Here is a 19,704-nt window from a genome sequence, read left to right as displayed (position 1 = left end):
CCGTCAATGGTAAATCTCCTAATTTCCTTTCCGTGCCCTAAGCCTTTTGTTACGTTCAGTTAATTGATCAACGTTATTTTTTACTATAGGCTTTCTTCACTGCTTGCTCAGGCTCTGAAACCCAGGTCTATTGAAGTCGATAGGCACAAGGTCTCCGTTTTACCTCGGAATGCCTCACCATAGGAGTTATGTTTCTTATGGGGGAAGGAAGCAAATCTGCTCGCTTGTCTGGGACATCGTTGTGATCCATGTTTCAACATCATTGAAGGATTAAAAGGCTTTTTGCATACTCTTACGCTCTTATAGGACATCCTTTACCATCCTGCCATGTCGGGGGAAAGTGCTGGAGAGACTAATCCAACTACACACCCTGACTGTAAGCAAACTTTCATTTCTCCCTGGTCGGGTCAGGATGATTGACATCAACGTCCGTTTCTCATTGTAGTTGACTTCAGCGACTCTGATGTCACCTGCTGCTCCTCTGACAATATTCTATTCAACCTACATCGAGTCAGACTTGGTACTGCCGCTGGAGTGTTTCCCGGCGCCGAGTTCGATGCAAATGGGGAAGTGGTGCAATTGCAAGAGCCCGGCGAGGTCCTTGAAGTTCTATTCCAGTTCGTTTATGCCGAAAAAATTGGCAATATCGAGGATTTGGAATTCGACCTCTTAATGCAGGTGGCGGAGGCGGCAGAAAAGTATCAAATGTACGCAGGCAAGGCGATGTGCGATTTGAGATTTCTGTGAGTTATTTTCTTAGCCAAAGACTTGCTCACTTACACTCATTGGATTTGATGCACTGTTTAGCATGTTGATACCGCGACAAGATTGCACAATTCCTATTCTGGTACATGCTATGAAGCACGATGTCACCAAATTAATCGATGCAAGTGCTCGTCAAGCCTGTCTTTGGCCTGTTATGAAACTTCTCGCGGGTGGATATCCCATACATAGCATTTACCAATGGGTATGGCCATCCGCTCGCTATCCCTTATTGAAGGAATGCTTATCAGTTATCTCAGGCCTTTTACCTGCAAAAATGTCACAGGCTATTGTTTGCGGACGCACAAACCTACCTAGATATGCAGATACACCGCGATTCTCGTGGAGAAAACCGTCTTGACTTGGAAAGACGTTGTTGTTCCATGGCTGTCAGTCATTGGATGAATACGACCATGGAGGGTTTACGGTCCTTGAGCGATTTCCCAAAGTTTATTGAAGATAGCTTCAGGAGGCACCAGGCTGCAATGCCGTTATGCAGGGAAGGCCTCAATGAATGGGAGTTACCATGTTGCAATATTCTGGACTCTGTCGTGGACTTGATTAACAGCGGCATTCAAGATGTTGACACGGTGTCGTTTTCTTCTATTTTATCAGGAAAAATTCGATGACACATAATATTTTTCAAAGTCCATAATTTTTATCCTGTCTAACGTTCTTCTTCTGTATATACTTGTCCATTTAATCCTATATTTTACTCGATAGTTGTTCGAACATTGTATTGTTTTTTGTCTTCAGGTTTATCTTCGAACTGGTCACGACTCACCGCAATGCTATCGCGACTTGCCGATGAATGAAAAGCATCACTGACAGATTTGTTTCCGGACAGTTGCTTTCTCGCATTTTCAGACCACATCTGCATTAAATGATCTTTCTACACACTTGATTATGATGCTTAGGTTCAAAGCAAGATTCGATATATGCTATCCCACAAACACCAATTTCATCCAGTTATCTCAGCGAACGAAGTCCATGAGAAATTGAATCAATTTCTCACGCAAGTGCATATGCTGACCTTCATTCTGTTTCCCTAGCTGTTACTTCTTATCACATATATTGTTCAGATCGCGACTATATATTCCTACTCTTATGACCTTCATGAGAATGAAAATTCCTTTCAGCCATGGCTACCCAACCACCCACGCAGTATCATCATCACGGCCGGTTCACTGTCGCAGGTGGTGTACTCCCTGACGCTGTCACTGCCTATCGTACCTATGGAAATCCAGACAAGCCTTGCATCGTCTTTCCGACTTGTTTTGGGGCTAAGCTGGATAGTAAGCATTGGGTAACAAGGGGGCATTTGCGAGTTCAAGAACTGAATCACTTTCTCATGAAGGTCAGGTTTATATGGTTGGAGAAGGAAAGGTACATTTCATATGGATAGTCATATAGCAATACTACCGTTCTCATGGTTTTGTTAGGTCATGGATCCCATTAAATATTATATTGTCACTTTTGCGCTGTTCTCAAACGGAGAAGTGCGTTCATCCCTCGATCATTTAGCCTTTCGCTGATCCATTTCATGTTTAGTCGTCTTCGCCATCGAACACGGTGAATATTTTAGCGATCGCCTTTCTCTGTTCATTCATGATAAACCTCGGATTTTAGCCTGCTCCCTACAATGGTCCATATTTTCCAGCCGTCTCTTATGAGGACAACATGTGTGTAAATTTCTGGGGCATTGTTTTGTGGTATTACTCAGTTCTAACTGGACCTCCTGGCCATTTTGCCAGCCGTGCACAACACGCCGTACTTCAAAATCTCGGAGTAAAGAAAGTTTTTGCAGTAATAGGTTTCTCAATGGGCGGTCAACAGGTTCGAATCAATTAAAATGCACTTATTACGGTATGGTTAATTATTGGTTCTCTATTTCAGGCATACCACTGGCCGGTGATGTATCCAGAATTCGTCGAGAGGTATGCATAGCCATGTATATATCAGGTTCGTGTATTCAACGAGAGAAGATATGTCGTCATATGTGGTTCTGCTCGAACCAGTCCCCATAATCAATGGTGATTTAACAATGCCTGTCGCATTTTTGATGTTCTGATCTCATTTAACTAGCTTTTTGGAAGGCCCGAAGGCGGCACTGGTCGCTTCGAAGGATTATTATGATGGACATTACAAAGAACGAGCTGAACGAGGTATCCGCGCCTTTGCCCGAGTCTATAGTGCATGGGCATATGGTCAAACTGTAAGCATCATTCTTCTCCTGATTCTTGTATGTACGGGCCATCTATTCACAATGTTTTGTAGTGGTTCCGTGAACATAAATATAAATGGGATGGCTTGTAAGCATTTTTGGTTTTAATGCACATAACAGCCCATCGATAATCCGCACACATCGACACATCGTTTAGATATCCTGATCTGGCTAGCTTCCTCCGAGAGCGTTGGGAAGACCGTTTCCTGCAGAATTGGGATGCCAATGATCTTCTTGTTCTTCTTCAGACATGGCAAAGAGGCGACATTTCTAAAATCAAGGACAACGGAGATCTCAATGCTTGTTTAGGTAAAATATCAGCCAAGGGGCTAATCATGCCCAGTAAAACCGATCTATATTTTCCTGTATTTGCTTTTCGTTCTATGTGCATGTTGAGACCGATGTGACTAACAAATTTTCATCTTAGCCTGAAGATAGCGTTAATGAAATAGCTTCTTTGACAAGCTCCGCTCGCCTTGTGGTTATAGACACAGTCTGGGGGCATACTGGTAATTTTTTCAACTCCTGTTCGGATTTGGTGGCTGACTGACGTCACAGCTGGGGGAGGGTCAAACCCTGTGGACGATGCGTTTGTTCAAGCAGAAATTAAGAAGTTCCTTGAAGAGTAGTGCTTCTTAAGCGTCGATGTTGCGCTCGCAAAAAATCAGCAAATGTTATTCAAATTAAAAACCGTTGTATCTCATTCGTCTCTGCGAAAAAAGCTTTTCAAGAATGACTGATTTTGGGAGTAGACCTATACGGTTTCACCCCCATCTTAGATCCTGGTCAATTGAGTTTGAAGCAGGTGACATCATTCGATCTACTCGTATTCTAAGCAAAATCCATGCGTTATCTCGACATGAGAGACTGCCAAAACGCTTGTCTGGAAATTCCATATCAAATCTCCTCGATTCGCATATCTTCATCATCAGAGTCTTCAGCAGGCTTCACGGACTCGGATTCCGGTGCAGATCCCATCTGGGCCTGTGGAGCGTTTTCGAGTTCGTTAAATTCGTCTTCTTCGGCAAGCGCAATCTTTGGTTCCTCTCCTTGGATGAGTTGGACGAGGCGTTCGATATGCTCAGAAATCTAATAACCCACATGACATTAGCACATCGCATATAACAAGGGTTTGTGTTTTACCTTGTCAACGGTCTCGTTTTCGTGGGCTGCCCGCACAATTTGGTAAACACCATGTTCTCGTTGATAGTCTCGTCCCCAGCGAGTGTGACAAAGCAGCAGCAAAGTTTCAACATGGGTTAATCGGATTGTAGCGTCAGGTTCGCGCGTTTTCGTTGATGGTAAAAATTGGAGAGGTTCGAGAAGCTTCTCTTGATCCTATATGTCTTGGAGGTCAGAAAAACGAAAAGAACATATAGAATCATTTAGTATGCGAACATCGAGATCGAACTCTTCAGGGCCAGCAAGAGGCAGAAGAAGGTTAGGCAAGGCATCGATTCCGGGAGCAGTTTCCTTTGAAGGAGGGACAGCAACAAGTACTGACTCTGGACTCAGGATGGCTTTGTGACCACGGGCATTGAAAGCGCAATTTCTAAACATAGCAATGATTAACGGCTCAGACGAGAACTGGAAGTGTCTTACTTGATGGAAGATGCAACACCGCCTCGGCGTATCTTGTCTTTATGTTGAGTGAAAGCGACGAGTTTGGCCAAAGGATATTCAAGAGGCTGGTTTGGCTTTGACACCGTGGTGGGCTGGGGGGATAGGAAGTAGTTTCTCCCGATTGGTGACTAGTTTATAGAATATTAGGGAGATGCATTGCTCGGTAACAGTGTCTAAGATTACCACTGTCATATTTGCAAAGACGTTTGCCAAAAAGTGAAGTTCAGCCTTTCTCGTTCGTTTAGAAAGATCACCGGATTCCACTATCTGCGCGCCCTCGACAAAAGCGTCGATCAAGAGAGGTAAGGCCATCACTTCCTTTTGATCTGCACTAGGATACGGAACCGGAGCAGGACATGAACCACATCTTGACTCGACTGGATAGGTGTTATTTGAAAGCCGACTATCCGGAATAACTGGTACTTTTAGTGTAAGGAGGATGGAACACGCCGTCGTGGCTGCAGTTAAATTGGAGAGGAGCATCGATGCAAGATCGGCGAGGATTGAATGAGGGTTCTAAAATCCGGAGAAGATAAATAGAATGTAGAGAATATTATATAGAGGCTTACAATAATATATGAGGCAATGAAACTGATAAAGGATTGCTCTGAGAGCGGTGCGATCATCAGAGGTGAGTCAGATAGATTGACCAACGCCCTGAAGGCATCATGGGCGACGCTCTTGGATCGAGGTTAGAAACAGTCTAATGAAGAGCCTTGAAAAGCCATACCAACTGATCCCTGCATAAAACCTTGAGATCTCGGATCACATCACTCTCTTTGGGCTTTTGTAATCCCCCAGACGAGAGCCCAGAAAAAAATATGTCTCTGTGAGGTGCCCCTTTGACTGTTTGGGGTAGCAAATTTTCCAGGGCTATCTGCCTAACCTGGGGGTTCCTATCCCTGAGAAATGGGAAGAGCTGTGTTCATAGCAATCAGGATATAGGTTGTACAGCGAGGATAGTTGTCCCAATACATACTTCGCGAAGCTGGGTGTCCATCTGAAATATTTGCTGCACGTGATTTGATTAACGCGACCCTATTGCGCGGCTTACGTGATCAGTATTCTGGTATTGTTGCAGTGCCACACATTGTGCTAAGAGCCACCGACTCTCTACAGCGCTTGCCCCTGGATTGTGCTCTCCTATCTCACTCCTCGGCCGCTATGGTAGGCTACAACAGGACACGCGCTGCTGAGCACTTGCTCGAGAAGACAGAGTCCTCTCCACCGTCTTTCACCGTGCATCTTCATACAGAGTGCTGGATTTTAAACAATGGGTCCAAGTTTCTGTATAATAACCAAATCGCTGTGCGTTGTAGACCGTTGCTCATATCATACTCAAAGTTCTCACCGAAATCTAGTCTCTTCTTGACGATATACGTGCTCACCGTATACCAGTGGATTACTTAGAATTATTTGACTCTGCCCGGGTACCCTTTTATGAAGGTGTGGATATCGAGCATTGTGCATAGATGTGGTTCTCAAATTTACCTCACAAATAGGATGTATGATCGTAGAACTTTTGGATTATCGACCACAGGGCACACAAGAACCCGCCTTGAAAGTTCCCCAGAAAACGCGTGTTGTCCTTCATCCTAATCCCGAAACTCAATGGGCCGATCTCTGTTTGCTGAACCAACGACACGGCAACAAATGGACCGACCAAGATGCACTGGAAGTTGAGGCAAAGCTTCTGGTATTTAATTCGCTTATCATACGTCGTAACTCCAGGATTGATTTGTCTGCGTTAGCTTTCGACTTCAGAACCCTTGTGCCTTGACCCCGATCCACATTTGACCCGCATCGTTAACCATATTTTGAGAGTGTCGACCCCCAGCACGCCTATTCCGCTCAAGCGCAAACTTGCCACTGCAGAACCAGAAGAAGATGGACCAGAGAAGGTCAAGCGGGAACGCCTTCTTACCTTCATGGCACCTCGGGAAAACAAGTCACATACTCCAAGGTTTAGATTTTCATCCATTTCCAGGGTGATAAAACTCACAGTGACTATAGTTACCGTATGTTGGATTACTTCCAGAATCACAAGAGCAATCCGAACCAGGGTGCACTACCCATTGCTGCTGGGAATCAATTTCTACTAAATTCTCAGTCACAATCATCACCCACTGCGGCACCAACACCTGCCTCTCAGGCGGACTCGCCAGCGAATATAACAGAAGGAAAGGGTCACAAGAAACAGAAGATAAACAACACCCCCGCAGCCCCCTATGGAGTTGCTTTTGCACCAGCGAATGGCTCGCATACCCCAGTTCCACCCCAACCTACGCATCAATTCGTAAACCAGCACCCTCCGAATCTGTCAAGTCCTGGTATTCAGCCACAAGTATACCCAAATGTCCAGGCGTCCACTGAGGCTGCCCAGCGGTCTGCCACTCCCGCTCAGCCGCAACCCAATCAAGCACAAATCCAGCAACAACCTCAGCAGCAACAGCAGTATATGCACTACCAACAGCCGCAACAACAACCTCCGCAGATTCAGCAACAACCATCTCAACAGCCGCATGTAACACAATCCCAGTCACAACCTCAACAATCTCCAATTCAACATCTACAACAGCGACCGCCGTCCCAACCCCGTCAGACTCACCCACAACCTCAGCAACAGCATGTACAACAAATTTCGCAACAACATCAAGTGGCTCAGCAACAACCGCAAGTCCCGCGCTTTACACAATCACCCAAACCTCAGCAAAACGCGATGAGCCCTCCGCGTACTCAACCAACACCGCAACCCTATCCCTCCGGTGCTACCCAATTCCAACCCCATATACCCAATGCACATTTCCTCCAGCAGCCTCCAAACCCGCGTCAGCCCCCGAAGACGCACATCAACAATGGAACTCCCACTCAACAACAGCTTGTTGGGTCGTCGCAGCAAAATAGCGGACAGTTGTATGTTCAACAACTTCAACAGTCACAACAACAACTTCAACAGCAGCAGCAACAGCAACAGCAACAAAGCGCTCAAGCTCTCATGCAGCAGCAGCAACGGGCGAGTGTGGCCATTTCCAATACCCAGAAAAATGGGGGGCGTGCTACACCCCAAATTCCAATGCAGATAAATCAGGGGCAAGCTCAGCAGCAACCGCATCCACGGCCCCCAAGCGTGGCCGCTACTCCTTCGCCCGCGCGCGGAAGTCCATTAGTGCTTCCACAACAGTTATCTGCAGGCCCATCCAGTCGTATGTCGCCTATGATTGCAAAGGCACAATTAGCGCAGCAAGGTCAGCCACAGCAACCTCAGGGATCACAGCAGCACCATTTGGCATCCCAGAGCGTGTTGATGCAATCTGCCCGGCCTACGGGCACACCTCAGCTTAATGCAGCTCAGATACGCGCTATGAACCATGGATCTCCGCAGCAGAGCCACATGCCCCCGCCCAATAACATTCCGGCTACTGCCAACGGGACGCCAATCATGGCTACCGCTTCGCCTCGCATGAACGGCCGACCTCTAACGCCAGCCATGGGTGCAGATGGGAAGCCACAGATGGGGCAGATGATGATGTCAGGCCAAACGCCAATTATACGGCGACCGACGCCTTTGCAACAACAGGCTGCTCAGCAGCAGCAAATGCAAGGGATTGCCGCGGGATCGCCCACGATGCAACAAGCCGCTCAACTTCACCAGGGACTCACCCCAGCGCAGGTTCAAGCGACACATGCTGCCCAAGCTGCTAGAGCACAGGTTCATGTTCAGGCGCAAGCGCAGGCTCAGGCACAAGCTCAGGCTCAGGCGCAGGCTCAGGCGCAAGCACAATCTCAAGCTCTGGCGCAACAACAGGTCCATATACAGCCTGCGAATCATCAACAACCACATCTCCAGGTCTCACCTCAAGGGCTTAACAATTCCGTGCAGATGAATGCGCAGATGAACCAACAGCTGAATCAGCAAGCACTCAACAACAATGTACAAATGAACCCACAAATGAATCAGCAAATGGCGGCGCAATACGCACTGTATAACAATTATCAGAACTTCAATCAGATGAACCCGTACTGGCGTCAAGCAGGAGGGATGAACACAGTTCAAAACCTTACGCCTCAGCAGCAACAGCAAGCATTTCAAATTCAGATGCAGCAGCTCCAGGGTGGAGCGAGCGGTAGTCAAGGGATGATGATAAACGGCCAGAATACACAACTGACTCAACAACATTTATCGATGATGGCTAATCAGAAGGCCATGCATGCACAAAGGATGAACTTAACTATGGGTGCTGGTCCCGGTGCTGTGCACCAACAAGCAATGGCGGGCAAGGTAACCCCGCAGCAAATGGCTCATCTGGCTCAGGTGGCCCAATTTCAGGCTCAACAAGCTCAATTAGCCGCCAAAGGCAAAATGGGAACGGGCCAGGTTGCAAAGAAAGGACCCGCGACGGCGAAGAAAGGACCTCCACGGTGATCTTTTTCTTCAGACTTTCTTCAATTGGTTATAAATTATTTTTTACGATTTTACGTTACTGCGGATTCAGGATTCGATCAGGCATTTTTCTCTATTTCGCTGTCTTTTTTCTTTTTCAATTCATGCTTCACCCAAGCTTCACCTTGTTGTATTTATATCCCTACGTACCATGATTAAGTTACGATTTCACGCTCATCAGCAATAATAGTCACCTTTACGTTTTGTTGTACTTCTGCGGTCAGTTTAGCAGGTTCATGTATATCACAAGATTTTCGAATTCGCTGGCATGCTGTCTGGTGGATGAGGTTCGGCCATATCTTCTTTAAAGGCAAACACTTCGGCCCGGCGCCCGGATTTGGTCGGTGTGGGTCCAAAGCAACGTAAACTGTATTACACAGCGGTTTAACTTTACAGTGACGGCGCCCGGGAAGTTAGAGTATTGGCACTCATTCGTTTGTCAGAAACTTGGATAGTGTCATATTCAACGAGTCTACCCTTCCTTAACTTCATGGCAAATCATTGTCTAAATATTTTCCTACTGCCATTGATTTAATTTGATTAACCTTGATGTTACTGTTAGTCGATTTGTCTTTTTGGAGGCTTAACAGCGGTTTTGAAGGTTTTGACTTGATATTATATTATCACGGCAATGAAGAAGTTGCTCTAGAAAGAGGAATCGAACATTGCATCATGTCACGGTTTTGATTGCATCTACAAAGTTCTGTAGATTTTTTCTCTTATCTCCAAGAACTACTTCAAAGATCCTGCCAATTACTGCTGCGCGTAAAGAAAAACGGGTGGTCAGTCGTAATACACAGCGTTCAGAACACCTATTTCAGCTATATCTTAGTCTCTTAGCCTTTGTAAAATAAGAAAATTCGGCGCCAATTATGGACGACGATCACCGCAAATCGTGGCAACACTCTTATAATGAGGCTGTAATGACTGCGGGAGAGTACAGGTGTATCTAACAAGGCTCTCCATGGCCAAGCCAATACGTTATTCTGCCAGAAGCCACTGTTTTCACACACGCAAAAGCTCGGTATAAAACCTTTAACACAATTTCGCCATCATCATCAAATTTCCTTTCAGACATCTACTCGTCAGCATGTCTGCTACCGAACCTGCAGGTAAGTAGTAAACCTGCAGGAATTTTGCTGTGATGCTAACACCAGTGAAATAGAACCTCATGCTAGAACAGATGATGCCCTTTATGGTTATATACCCTCCAAGGCAGCCACCATAATCTTTGTTTCGCTCTTCTTGGTCTCCACAGGTGCGCACTGCGACTAATGGCACATCTTGGAGCCAGAGGTTCTGATGTACCTCTTACAGTTATACACTGTGTCCAAGCAATCAAATATCGAAAATGGTATTTGATATATACCGCTGGAGTATGTGGCATGCTGGAATTCGCGGGTTGGATCGGGCGCTTGTGGTCGGCTTTCTCTCCACAGTCAATGACGGCATATAAACTCCAGTCAGTGTATGTTATATTCTCTATGTTAACTTGCTGACCGTTGGCGCTGGTTGCAGAGCCACCTGTCTCGTCTTTGCTCCGACTCCACTGCTTGCAGCCACCTTTGTTATCTTCGGACAGATCATTAAACGTCTTGGCCCATCTTTTAGTCGACTTCAACCCAAAAGATGTAAATATCAATTTGAGTTATTCCTACTAGAAATTCACATTTTTTTGAAGATACAGTTGTGTTTTGTACATGTGTATGTGGCCGACTCCTTGAAACCCAAGGGACATATCTAATTCTTGCTTCTTAGGACGTGTTAGCTCTTGTGGTTCAAGGTGGAGGTGGTGGTATAGCAGCCTCGGCGACGGACAACCCTAGCCAAATAGATCTAGTGAGCATGTAACGCACTTGTCTGTGATATAAAATTATTCTGATGTATCACCCAGGGCTCTCGTATCATGCTAGTGGGTATAGTTGTCCAGCTAGGTGAGCTTTCTTATTTTGATACTGCGTTCATAGTGAAGATTGATACGGTCTTATCGTAGTGGTGATAATTGGTTTCTCTGTGCTGGCCGCGGAGTTCTTGATACGTTTCTACAAAAATATGCCTTTTCAAGGACGAAGTGATGAATCGATGCGAAAGCTCTTGAATACGGAAGTAAAATCAAGGATGACTCCGAATATCAAATTGATATTATATGGAGTACTTCTCAGTACTGTGTTTTTCCTTGTCAGGTATGTGAACATACAAACCTTTCGGAAGTAAAAGACTGATCTTGTTGTGTATAAGGTCCATTTACCGTGTGATAGAGCTTTCGGAGGGGTGGGAAGGTCCCGTAATGCGTACACAAATGTATTTCAGTGAGTTAATCCTTCTTAATCAACTCGAACAATGTGTTTACATCTCGTCTAAAAATAGACATTATGGATGGCTTAATGATTGTGTTGGCTATGTATACAGTCAATGTCTTTCATCCAGGAAGGTATCTTGCAACGGACAGCAAAGACACAGAGTTACAAAATATTGGGGATTAGACGACCCGGCTTATAGAAAATGGTCTGCATGATCCAGCTGGTAGAGTAGCCGCTGCACGGCGTCTCTCTGGAACGTATTCACCGAGGCTACCGAATCTTTCTTGTGATTGTAAACTTCCGTTCGATAAAGTTGGAATGTATGTGGTTACAGAAATCTTAATTTAATTTGGTTGCCCATATTTTCATTTCAAGAGCGGTGCAGGAAGGGCGGAGTCGAGTTCTGACAAGATAGACAACGTAACATATCTAATTTGGATGCCCATGAATCTGCAATATAACTCGGGATTATTGCTCTATCGAACATTACATTAACATGACACACTAAACTGGTCCACTTAAGTATTTTTTGGCATATATCTGGACATTTGAATTGATTTGAGTCAGTTCTTCAATGAGATTATCCTTGAAAAACCGTTTCAAGTTAGGTAACAAAATTCGCCGATAATTTGCACAAGTGCACAGATTTACGTACCCATAATTTGTCCTGAGCAGTGCGGCCTGCTTCACTCTCTCCATAGGCGCTTAAGCTACCTACCTTTGACGCCATGTCCACGAATGCTCCTCGTAGACGCCCCTTTTCGTTCTCACCACCAACGGCTGCCCATACAAGTTGCCGACTCCCTTCCTCTGGGGTCCGTCCGATCGCTTTCGAAAGAAGACCAAAGATGAACGAATCGACCCCTTTCTTGTATCGTCCAATGGAGGAATTACAGAATCCTGGATCAACGGTATTGATTATGAGCGGTTTGTCACCCAGTCTGTCAGCGAATGAGCGGGCAAAATAGACGCCCAACACTACTCCCAGCACAAAATCAGTAGTTTATTGTGTGAGGTCAACTCTAATCTCACGCTTAGACTCTGCGTATATGTCGTCACCATTGTATTTCCTCTGCTTTAATCTGCGAAGAAAAGTTAATATCAACATAAATTTATTTTACTCTTCAGGAAAAGTGGCAATCACCGGTCCATGAAATGGTCTTTGTGGCCTAAAAGCCGTAGAGCATTTGGCGAGTCGATCAAGTTTGTATCAAACTTGGCAAGATAGTGAAGCCGACTGACGACTAATGTAATTCGTGGTGTTGTGTTGTACTCTTTGGCCGTCTCGAGCATTCTGGGGAACAGCAAGAGCGACAGAAGCGCGCCAGATATGTAATTAATCTGATATCTAGTATGAAAAGGGTAAAGGGTCAGATCATCAGAAGCCGATTAATTAATGTGTATGCAGGCTCTCACGTTGACTCCCAACCATCTTCCGTGAACTCGAGCGACGACGCAGCGATGCCAGCATTTGCGACGACAATGTCCAACCTTCCGCCATCATTTTGAACTCGCTCAGCAAATGATACGACTGAAGAGAATTTGGACAAGTCAATATTCCAAACTTCAGTTTTGTCGTAGTTCGTCTCTGCGTTAATTTCTGGTTTCTTTTCGTTCAGTTGAAATGTTAACAATTTAAACAGACATGCAACTCACCAAGGCCAGCCATCTCTCCTCTCTCCTTACTCCGACATCCAAGGATGAGCCTTCCAGGATTCATACGTGCAAAATGCTTGGCTGCTTCGAGCCCAATGCCTGTGTTGGCGCCAATAACAATGGCAGTTTTTCCTGTCAAATCGACATATGTTACAGGAGGAGGATGAAATTGATCGGAGAACTCCTGAGTGAAAGATGGTTGAGGCATATTAACAATGGCCAGAGCAAACTTCAAATTTGGGACTGTGAGGCAGCGAGCTGTCAGAACGAATCTGAATCATTCACCTTTATATCTTGTCAATGGTTCAGTGCTGAGTTCATTGGAATGATCTGTCGGAAGTTGTGTTACTAAGATTACCTACAGTATAACACAATTTTTCGGGTTCATAAAGGCGGCTCGTGGGGGTAATCGGCCAGTCATGCCTGTAAATTTTGTGACTGGCGTTCGTAAGTACCAATGGAGCAAGAGAACATTACTCCAGCTGTGCTTATTTTGGCCCGACTCGACAATAGATGATCTGCGGCGCATGGACTACGGCCTGCGGCCTGATATATTTTTCAACGTTCAGTTCACAAAAAAGACCTGTTAAAGGAGTGTAAGGGCTGCACCGTTTCGCACTTGAGCTACGCTTCTTATTTAATAGGATTATAGGCAGATTGATAAGACTTACACCAGATACACTAACAGCTTGCACAAAAATTCATTGGTGTGGAAAGTTGTGACTATGTCCATGTTCTAGTACACTTAAACGACAGGTGCTGGAATTGTAAGGCAATCCTGCGCAATATTCTGAATTCTTGTGTCGATCCTCGTCAATTCAGCAATAAGATCCGCCTGTCAGAGTTGTTGTTAATGTGCTTATAGGGAACGCAGTAGGAGAGATTCATACCCAAATCTTGTCTTGAGCAAATTTTCCTTCTTCGCTGAGAATATAATCGCTGGGTTCAGACACCTGAGCTAGAGATATATAAGTTCCGCGAAGTTCGTCCTTTTTCTCTTCTCCACCAATTGCTGCCCAGACGAACTGACGGCTGCCCTGTTCGGGGGTTCGTGCGAGAAGAAGCTCCATAAACCAGGTCCTTATGCGCAGAGGCAAAGTGTTATAATTTCGTAAAATACCCGAGGCGCAAAAGCCGGGATTAGGTGCATTTACGATGATAGGTTTGCGATGGAGTCTGTCGTTGAGGGCCCTAGCAAACAAGATGTTTAGGACTGAAGCAATGTGGATGTCATTAACAGTTCGACGGTCAATATTGCCAGACCACGTACGCTTTGTACCGCGATATCGCTCGTTGGCGCTAAGGAAAGATACAGATGAGGAACCGACAACAGGATAAAAACAACACAAATGCGCACGGAGTAGAAATTTCTTTATGTGCGTAGGTTCTGAAAAAGTTGGGCGAGTTGATAACGTCCTTGTCAAGTTCGACCCAGAAGTGTGTTTCGCTGGCAGCAATCACTATTCTCGGTGTGGTGTTATATCTCTGTGCCGTGTCAAGCATTCGAGGAAGTAGCAAAAGGGTCAACAGAGAAGTTGATAAGTTGTTGACTTTCGTGCTACAGGATTGCTGATAGTTAGAAGAACATCAGCACGGAAATGAGATATTTCATACGATAATTCCCATCCATCCTCCGTGTATTGCTCTTCCCCAGGGTATGCAACTGCGGCATTTTGTATGACAATATCCAAGCGGCCACCTTCCTGATCGTAGCGCTCTGCAAATGCTTTCACAGAAGAAAAATCGACCAAGTCAAGAATCCACGCTTCAATGGCCGTATAACCCGTCGCTTGCATAATTTCTGAGAGATTACGAAGTAATTACGAGGCATCCAGTCATTTTGATGCCAATTGGAATGCAGCTTAATGACTTACGTTTCGCTGCTTCTTCTCCCTTTTCTTTACTTCTGCAAGTTATAATGAGTCTCCCTGGGTTCATACGCGCGAGATGCTTCGCTGTCTCGAGGCCTATTCCGGAGTTGGCACCGGTAACAATGGCTGTCTTCCCTGTCAAATCGACCTTCACGACTGGGGGAACTGTGGTCCACTGATCCTTGAAAAACCCGAAAGGTGTGAGCTGTCCCATTGCAAGCGAAGGGGTTGTTGTCGTATAGCGTAGTGGATGGTTGGTAGGTTATGAAGGCAGGCGTCGATTATACATTCGTCCTTGGAGAAGGCGCATTTATAGCACTTTCCTATGACCTCAGGCTGCAAGGATCCATGAACGGCACATACCTAAAAAATCCCGGCATGCAACGAATGGATTACTCACACCAAGACTATTGGAAGCGTAGGATTATCCTCCGACCTCACATCTGCCGAACCGGCCCCAATGACTTTAACTTTGAGATGATTTGATTTTGGGTATGAGCGAAAAAACACTTTCGCGGTGAGAGTTAAAAACAACACCGACACCATCTCGGGCCTCGGCTGCAATGCCGGGATGGTTGATTTTTCCACGCAAACTTTATATTTGATTCGCCGATACGCGCAAGGGCTGCGGCATGATCTTCAACGAGTCAATTTTGTGTTATAAGCCTGCTGATGAACGTAGATGATTATTACAGATACAAAGCATGTGCAGAGGCATGTTCTTCTTCGTTTTGAGATAATTAAGCAATATGATTTGCGTAGTCAGGTATACGCGTACTATACTTACTGTCAGAGCAATGATTCGGTACTCTGTAGATCGCCAGGGTAGTTCAGTAAGCTGTATGTTACTACCACTGCGGCATCAAACACGGATTTCGTTTTCAAGTTCCATTTGATTTTTGAAGAATACGGACTGTCAGTATTCAGGGGCAAATTTCAGCAGTGATGTCATTGTTGAATATCATTTGCCATTGTCATGAATAAGCGCCCGTCTCTCATGTCATTACACAGTTCCTCCATTAAAATTCCGTTCCAGGAATCTAGCTACACAGCAATGTTGTTGTTGTAACCTGTTGCTGAGTTCACAATCCAGACGAATGTCTGCTGTAGGGGAATCACGGTCCTTCCTAAGTTGTGAAGGGATGGTGATAATTATGAGACAAGACACTACAAAGTGATTCATCCGCACAGTGTCTCTAATATGACTGCGACAAAGCAAACATTTCTTCCATTCCATCTTTATTTTTTCCCTTTTCCTTTCTCTCTCCCTTTCACTCCATCCTCACCAATACACCTACCCTTCTCATCCACCAACAGATTCGTAACAGACTTTAAACCATGCAGCTCACTATCGGGCAGTTCATTAGCCAGCAGCGGAGTCCCGTAGCGCCAGTAATCGTGAGGGATCTCAGGGGGAAGACAATCATCGTCACTGGGGCAAATATTGGCATCGGATTAGAGACAGCGAAACACTTTGCGCGGATGAAGCCCGCACGGCTTATCCTCGCGTGCAGGAGCAAAGAGCGGGGCGATGCCGCCGTTGAGCGTGAGTATATTGATTGAGACATGACGCTAAATTCCTCAATCACATTTTTTCGATTTTTTACCCCCTTTTATTTAGAGATTAAGAAGGAGACGGGGTGCGAGAACGTAGAGCTGTGGATTCTCAATCTGGGCGAATTCGCATCTGTCAAGGCGTTTGCTGAGCGCTTTGAAAAGGAGGGCGGGGGACGGCTCGACATTCTTGTCGAGAACGCTGCGATCCTCCCCTCTGCCAAGTTTGAAACCACACCAGACGGCTGGGAAACTAGGTACGGGCGCCAAAACTATTTAACTACACAACACAATATATGTTAATCGTTATAGTTTCCAAGTCAACTACCTCGCGACGTCGCTCCTTGCGCTCCTGCTCCTCCCAACTATGGTGCAGACGGCCAAAGAGTATGACGTCACGCCACGGATTGTGGTGGTTTCTAGTGAAGTCCACTATTGGGCCAAAATCGACCCGGCCATCCTGGAGGCGCCTAACCCGTTGAAGGCATACGGAGGATTGGATAATTTTACATCAAAGTGAGTTCACAACTCCCAGAGCCATCATATGTGCTATTCACCAAGACGTTGACGTGCAAATCACAGAACTCAGGGGAACAGATACGCCGAGACGAAACGTGAGCTCTGATTTGGACGCGGGGAAAGGAGAATATGCTGATGGATCTTATTGAATTATCAATCAAGTTTTGAACATCCTTTTCACACGCGCGCTCAATGACCGCCTCAACCTCGACTCCACAAACGACGAAGCCAGCAAAGAAGTCCTTCCGGACCTCACCACTGACGAGCCACCCGCAAGCATCATCGTCAACGCCGTAAACCCAGGCTACTGCTACTCGAACCTGCGCTCCACCTACACCGGGCCGCGCGCGTGGTTCGACTGGTTCATGGAGAGGGTGCTCGCGCGCACGGCGGAGGAGGGCAGCCGTCAAGTCGTGTGGGCAGCGCTGGGATGCGATGAGAGCGAGAATGCTGCAGGAGGCGGTAGTGCGCGCCAGCGCACGAGGGAGAGAGAGGCGAAGATGAAGGGAGCGTATATCTCAAATGCGTCCATTTCCGAGCCCAGCGATTATGTGATTGGGGAGGAGGGGCGAAAGGCGCAGGATTTGCTCTGGGTGAGTGTTGTACTTGTTTTTATTCAGGAGGGTGAATGTTAATAGTTGGTAATGCAGGATAATCTTCTGGAGGAGTTGACCAAGGTCGATCCCGAGGTCGAGAAGATTGCGAAAGAGTACTTGACACCTCCGCCAAAGAAGCAGTTGGATCCATTGCCAGAGTCTGTGTTTCAAGGTATCTGAAGCAGCGATGTAGTTAGAGTTAAGAATAAACCGTATAGCAATTAGGGGAGGTCAGAGTGGACGATTCGGAGGCGATTCAGCGACACGATTCAGAGACGATTCTGGTCATCAAAAGCGTGGGAAGACGCTGAATCGCCTCAGAACGTGAATCGCCGAATCGCTGAATCGTCGAAGCGGCTCTGGGAGCCGCTTCGACGATTCAGAGACGATTCAACAGCTTGATTCTACTCAGCAGAATCGAGCAGTATTTAATTTATTAATTATTTTCAATTTACCTAATTATATATTTGATCTTGACATGATCAAGATTTTTCTCCATCATCGTGAGGGCTGGTGTGATACACAGACTCTTTCTGTGAGGCTCTCACTATGGCCGCCAAAAATTCGAGTCGTACAACTCGTTCAGCATCGTCAAAATCGCTCAGCAAGACCACGTTACCCAAGAATCCTACCAAAACACAGGCCAAAAAAGCAAAATCTACACGGCGGGCCAAACAGAAGGAGGCTAGCATCAAAGTAGTAAAATACTCGGCTAATACTACCGTGAATCGCCTACTGAATCGAAGGTGAATCGAAGTTTTGAAATGGGGGGGTCAGAGTGAATCGCGCTTCGGAAGCAAATTTCTGCGTCAGAATCGGTCTTGAATCCTGACCTGAATCGTTCGCGAATCGCCTCCGAATCGTCCACTCTGACCTCCCCTATTGTCCAAGCCATTCTATTTTTAGACGCATCTTTGAGGGCGCTTCGTTTCAGCAGCGTTGGTAGCTGTGTCAGTGACAAGTGTCATAATAGGACGGCATTAGCAAGAAAACTCCAAGTATAAGATAACGATGGATCAGGGGAAGAATAGTACAACATGAGTGGAATAATAACATGTAGGGTATCATGAAGATACAGGCTCGGTTTTTGCTTGTCTGGCCTCTAACTTCTTTTCATCCATTCTCTTTTCGACGCGCTCAATGTCGGCCAGAAAAGAGAGTAGTTCCTGAACAAATATTAAGGTGCATACACGGAGAGACATGTAAAGGACACTCACATTGCTTGTTGGCTCAAAATCTAATCCTAGACGGACCGCATCGGCAGCTTCGCGGTAGCGACCAAGGCCCAGCAGAGCTTTTGCTTTTCGGAAATGACCCTTGCTCCAATTGCGTCGGATAGAAATAACAGTCTCTGCGTCGGCGAGAGCGGAGATGTAGTCGTGGAGATCAAAGTAAGCCGCCGAGCGATTAGAGATGGCGGTGGAGAGTTCTTCCCGCATAAATCGGTTGTCCTCCCAAGGCGGACGCTGGACGGCAAGCGACGCGGCGGTGGTATATTTAGCGACTGCCTGGAGGGCGTTGCCAGCTTTGAACAGAACCTGTGCGCAATTGAATTGTGTAAATTTAGAAGAGCGCACGAACAGGCCAACTCACATTTCCCTCATCCTTGGTCGACACGACCATCTGTGTGAGCTTCTGCGAGACGATATTGCTGGGTGGCGGGCAGAGCAGGTTGGGGTTGGCGACGAGCAGCCGCGAAAGACGGTTCACATTGATAAAGTCGACATTGCAGTCATCACACTTTTCGAGCTTGTGGGCACTGCAAAGAGCGTTGGCGTTGTCTGCGGAGAGGGTGAGTGGGGAAGGAATATAGTCCTGGTCGATGAGGGCTTGCATGGCGGGGTCTGGCTGGGGCATCTGGGGCTGGGGCTGGGGCTGCTGGGGGCCATGTGAGTGGGAGTGCTCCTCGCCGGGGGCATGGGTATGCGAGTGGGACATGGTAGTAGCTAATCGACAGTGCTCTCTGCCACGTCCTTAATTTCGCGTGCGTCGATCGACGCATCAGCACGTGCCCCTGAGAAAGGAGGTGCTTATGTCAGCCTTTGCTGGAGCTCGGACAATTTTTTCTGTTATAGGCAGACCGCTCTTTGATCTTCCCCATCTTAGAACAACACTTTTCTCTTTCTCTTTCATTTTTACGAAAGGAATCTCTCTCTAA

The 19,704-nt window shown here is 46.3% G+C and overlaps 9 protein-coding genes across 9 annotated transcripts; 5 read left to right on the top strand and 4 right to left on the bottom strand.

Moving 5' to 3' along the window:
• Positions 1-327: 327 nt before the first annotated feature.
• JR316_0008350 (uncharacterized protein) lies at positions 328-1,391 on the top strand (the record flags this gene model as incomplete). Its single annotated transcript, XM_047894065.1, has 4 exons — positions 328-376; positions 446-743; positions 808-967; positions 1,023-1,391. 4 exons carry the CDS (start codon positions 328-330, stop codon positions 1,389-1,391), a joined length of 876 nt encoding a protein of 291 aa, XP_047747380.1.
• Positions 1,392-1,903: 512 nt separating this feature from the next.
• JR316_0008349 (Homoserine O-succinyltransferase) lies at positions 1,904-3,615 on the top strand (the record flags this gene model as incomplete). Its single annotated transcript, XM_047894064.1, has 13 exons — positions 1,904-2,057; positions 2,120-2,148; positions 2,205-2,261; positions 2,314-2,334; positions 2,392-2,444; positions 2,517-2,598; positions 2,659-2,699; positions 2,748-2,795; positions 2,848-2,977; positions 3,040-3,074; positions 3,144-3,351; positions 3,414-3,495; positions 3,545-3,615. 13 exons carry the CDS (start codon positions 1,904-1,906, stop codon positions 3,613-3,615), a joined length of 1,011 nt encoding a protein of 336 aa, XP_047747379.1.
• A 268-nt stretch (positions 3,616-3,883) lies between these two features.
• Positions 3,884-5,609, bottom strand: JR316_0008348 (Protein HGH1-like protein; the record flags this gene model as incomplete). Its single annotated transcript, XM_047894063.1, has 8 exons — positions 3,884-4,075; positions 4,130-4,324; positions 4,385-4,538; positions 4,589-4,737; positions 4,793-5,125; positions 5,179-5,289; positions 5,340-5,528; positions 5,589-5,609. The coding sequence occupies 8 exons, from the start codon at positions 5,607-5,609 to the stop codon at positions 3,884-3,886; spliced, it is 1,344 nt and encodes a 447-aa protein (XP_047747378.1).
• A 164-nt stretch (positions 5,610-5,773) lies between these two features.
• On the top strand, positions 5,774-9,032 carry JR316_0008347 (SAGA complex subunit spt20; the record flags this gene model as incomplete). Its single annotated transcript, XM_047894062.1, has 5 exons — positions 5,774-5,917; positions 5,971-6,055; positions 6,112-6,305; positions 6,361-6,572; positions 6,623-9,032. The coding sequence occupies 5 exons, from the start codon at positions 5,774-5,776 to the stop codon at positions 9,030-9,032; spliced, it is 3,045 nt and encodes a 1,014-aa protein (XP_047747377.1).
• Positions 9,033-10,140: 1,108 nt separating this feature from the next.
• JR316_0008346 (uncharacterized protein) lies at positions 10,141-11,533 on the top strand (the record flags this gene model as incomplete). Its single annotated transcript, XM_047894061.1, has 9 exons — positions 10,141-10,162; positions 10,216-10,308; positions 10,368-10,512; positions 10,569-10,746; positions 10,809-10,889; positions 10,945-10,984; positions 11,044-11,233; positions 11,289-11,359; positions 11,418-11,533. The coding sequence occupies 9 exons, from the start codon at positions 10,141-10,143 to the stop codon at positions 11,531-11,533; spliced, it is 936 nt and encodes a 311-aa protein (XP_047747376.1).
• Positions 11,534-11,854: 321 nt separating this feature from the next.
• Positions 11,855-13,214, bottom strand: JR316_0008345 (Short chain dehydrogenase sol3; the record flags this gene model as incomplete). The annotated part of the gene is made up of 6 exons (XM_047894060.1): positions 11,855-11,935; positions 12,006-12,328; positions 12,383-12,432; positions 12,495-12,698; positions 12,767-12,950; positions 13,007-13,214. The coding sequence occupies 6 exons, from the start codon at positions 13,212-13,214 to the stop codon at positions 11,855-11,857; spliced, it is 1,050 nt and encodes a 349-aa protein (XP_047747375.1).
• Positions 13,215-13,751: 537 nt separating this feature from the next.
• Positions 13,752-15,091, bottom strand: JR316_0008344 (Short chain dehydrogenase sol3; the record flags this gene model as incomplete). Its single annotated transcript, XM_047894059.1, has 6 exons — positions 13,752-13,841; positions 13,897-14,219; positions 14,277-14,305; positions 14,352-14,564; positions 14,621-14,807; positions 14,881-15,091. The coding sequence occupies 6 exons, from the start codon at positions 15,089-15,091 to the stop codon at positions 13,752-13,754; spliced, it is 1,053 nt and encodes a 350-aa protein (XP_047747374.1).
• Positions 15,092-16,215: 1,124 nt separating this feature from the next.
• JR316_0008343 (Short chain dehydrogenase sol3) lies at positions 16,216-17,726 on the top strand (the record flags this gene model as incomplete). Its single annotated transcript, XM_047894058.1, has 6 exons — positions 16,216-16,423; positions 16,499-16,688; positions 16,744-16,947; positions 17,014-17,045; positions 17,113-17,543; positions 17,601-17,726. 6 exons carry the CDS (start codon positions 16,216-16,218, stop codon positions 17,724-17,726), a joined length of 1,191 nt encoding a protein of 396 aa, XP_047747373.1.
• A 538-nt stretch (positions 17,727-18,264) lies between these two features.
• Positions 18,265-19,484, bottom strand: JR316_0008342 (Translocation protein sec72; the record flags this gene model as incomplete). Its single annotated transcript, XM_047894057.1, has 4 exons — positions 18,265-18,492; positions 18,623-18,712; positions 18,764-19,084; positions 19,140-19,484. The coding sequence occupies 4 exons, from the start codon at positions 19,482-19,484 to the stop codon at positions 18,265-18,267; spliced, it is 984 nt and encodes a 327-aa protein (XP_047747372.1).
• Between the last annotated feature and the right edge of the window lie 220 nt (positions 19,485-19,704).

The sequence above is a fragment of the Psilocybe cubensis genome, chromosome 7 (genome assembly GCF_017499595.1).
Source record: "Psilocybe cubensis strain MGC-MH-2018 chromosome 7, whole genome shotgun sequence".
NCBI classification, from domain to species: domain Eukaryota; kingdom Fungi; phylum Basidiomycota; class Agaricomycetes; order Agaricales; family Agrocybaceae; genus Psilocybe; species Psilocybe cubensis.
The sequence above is the reverse complement of the archived record's forward strand: the minus strand, read 5'-3'. Positions and strand labels throughout refer to the sequence as shown.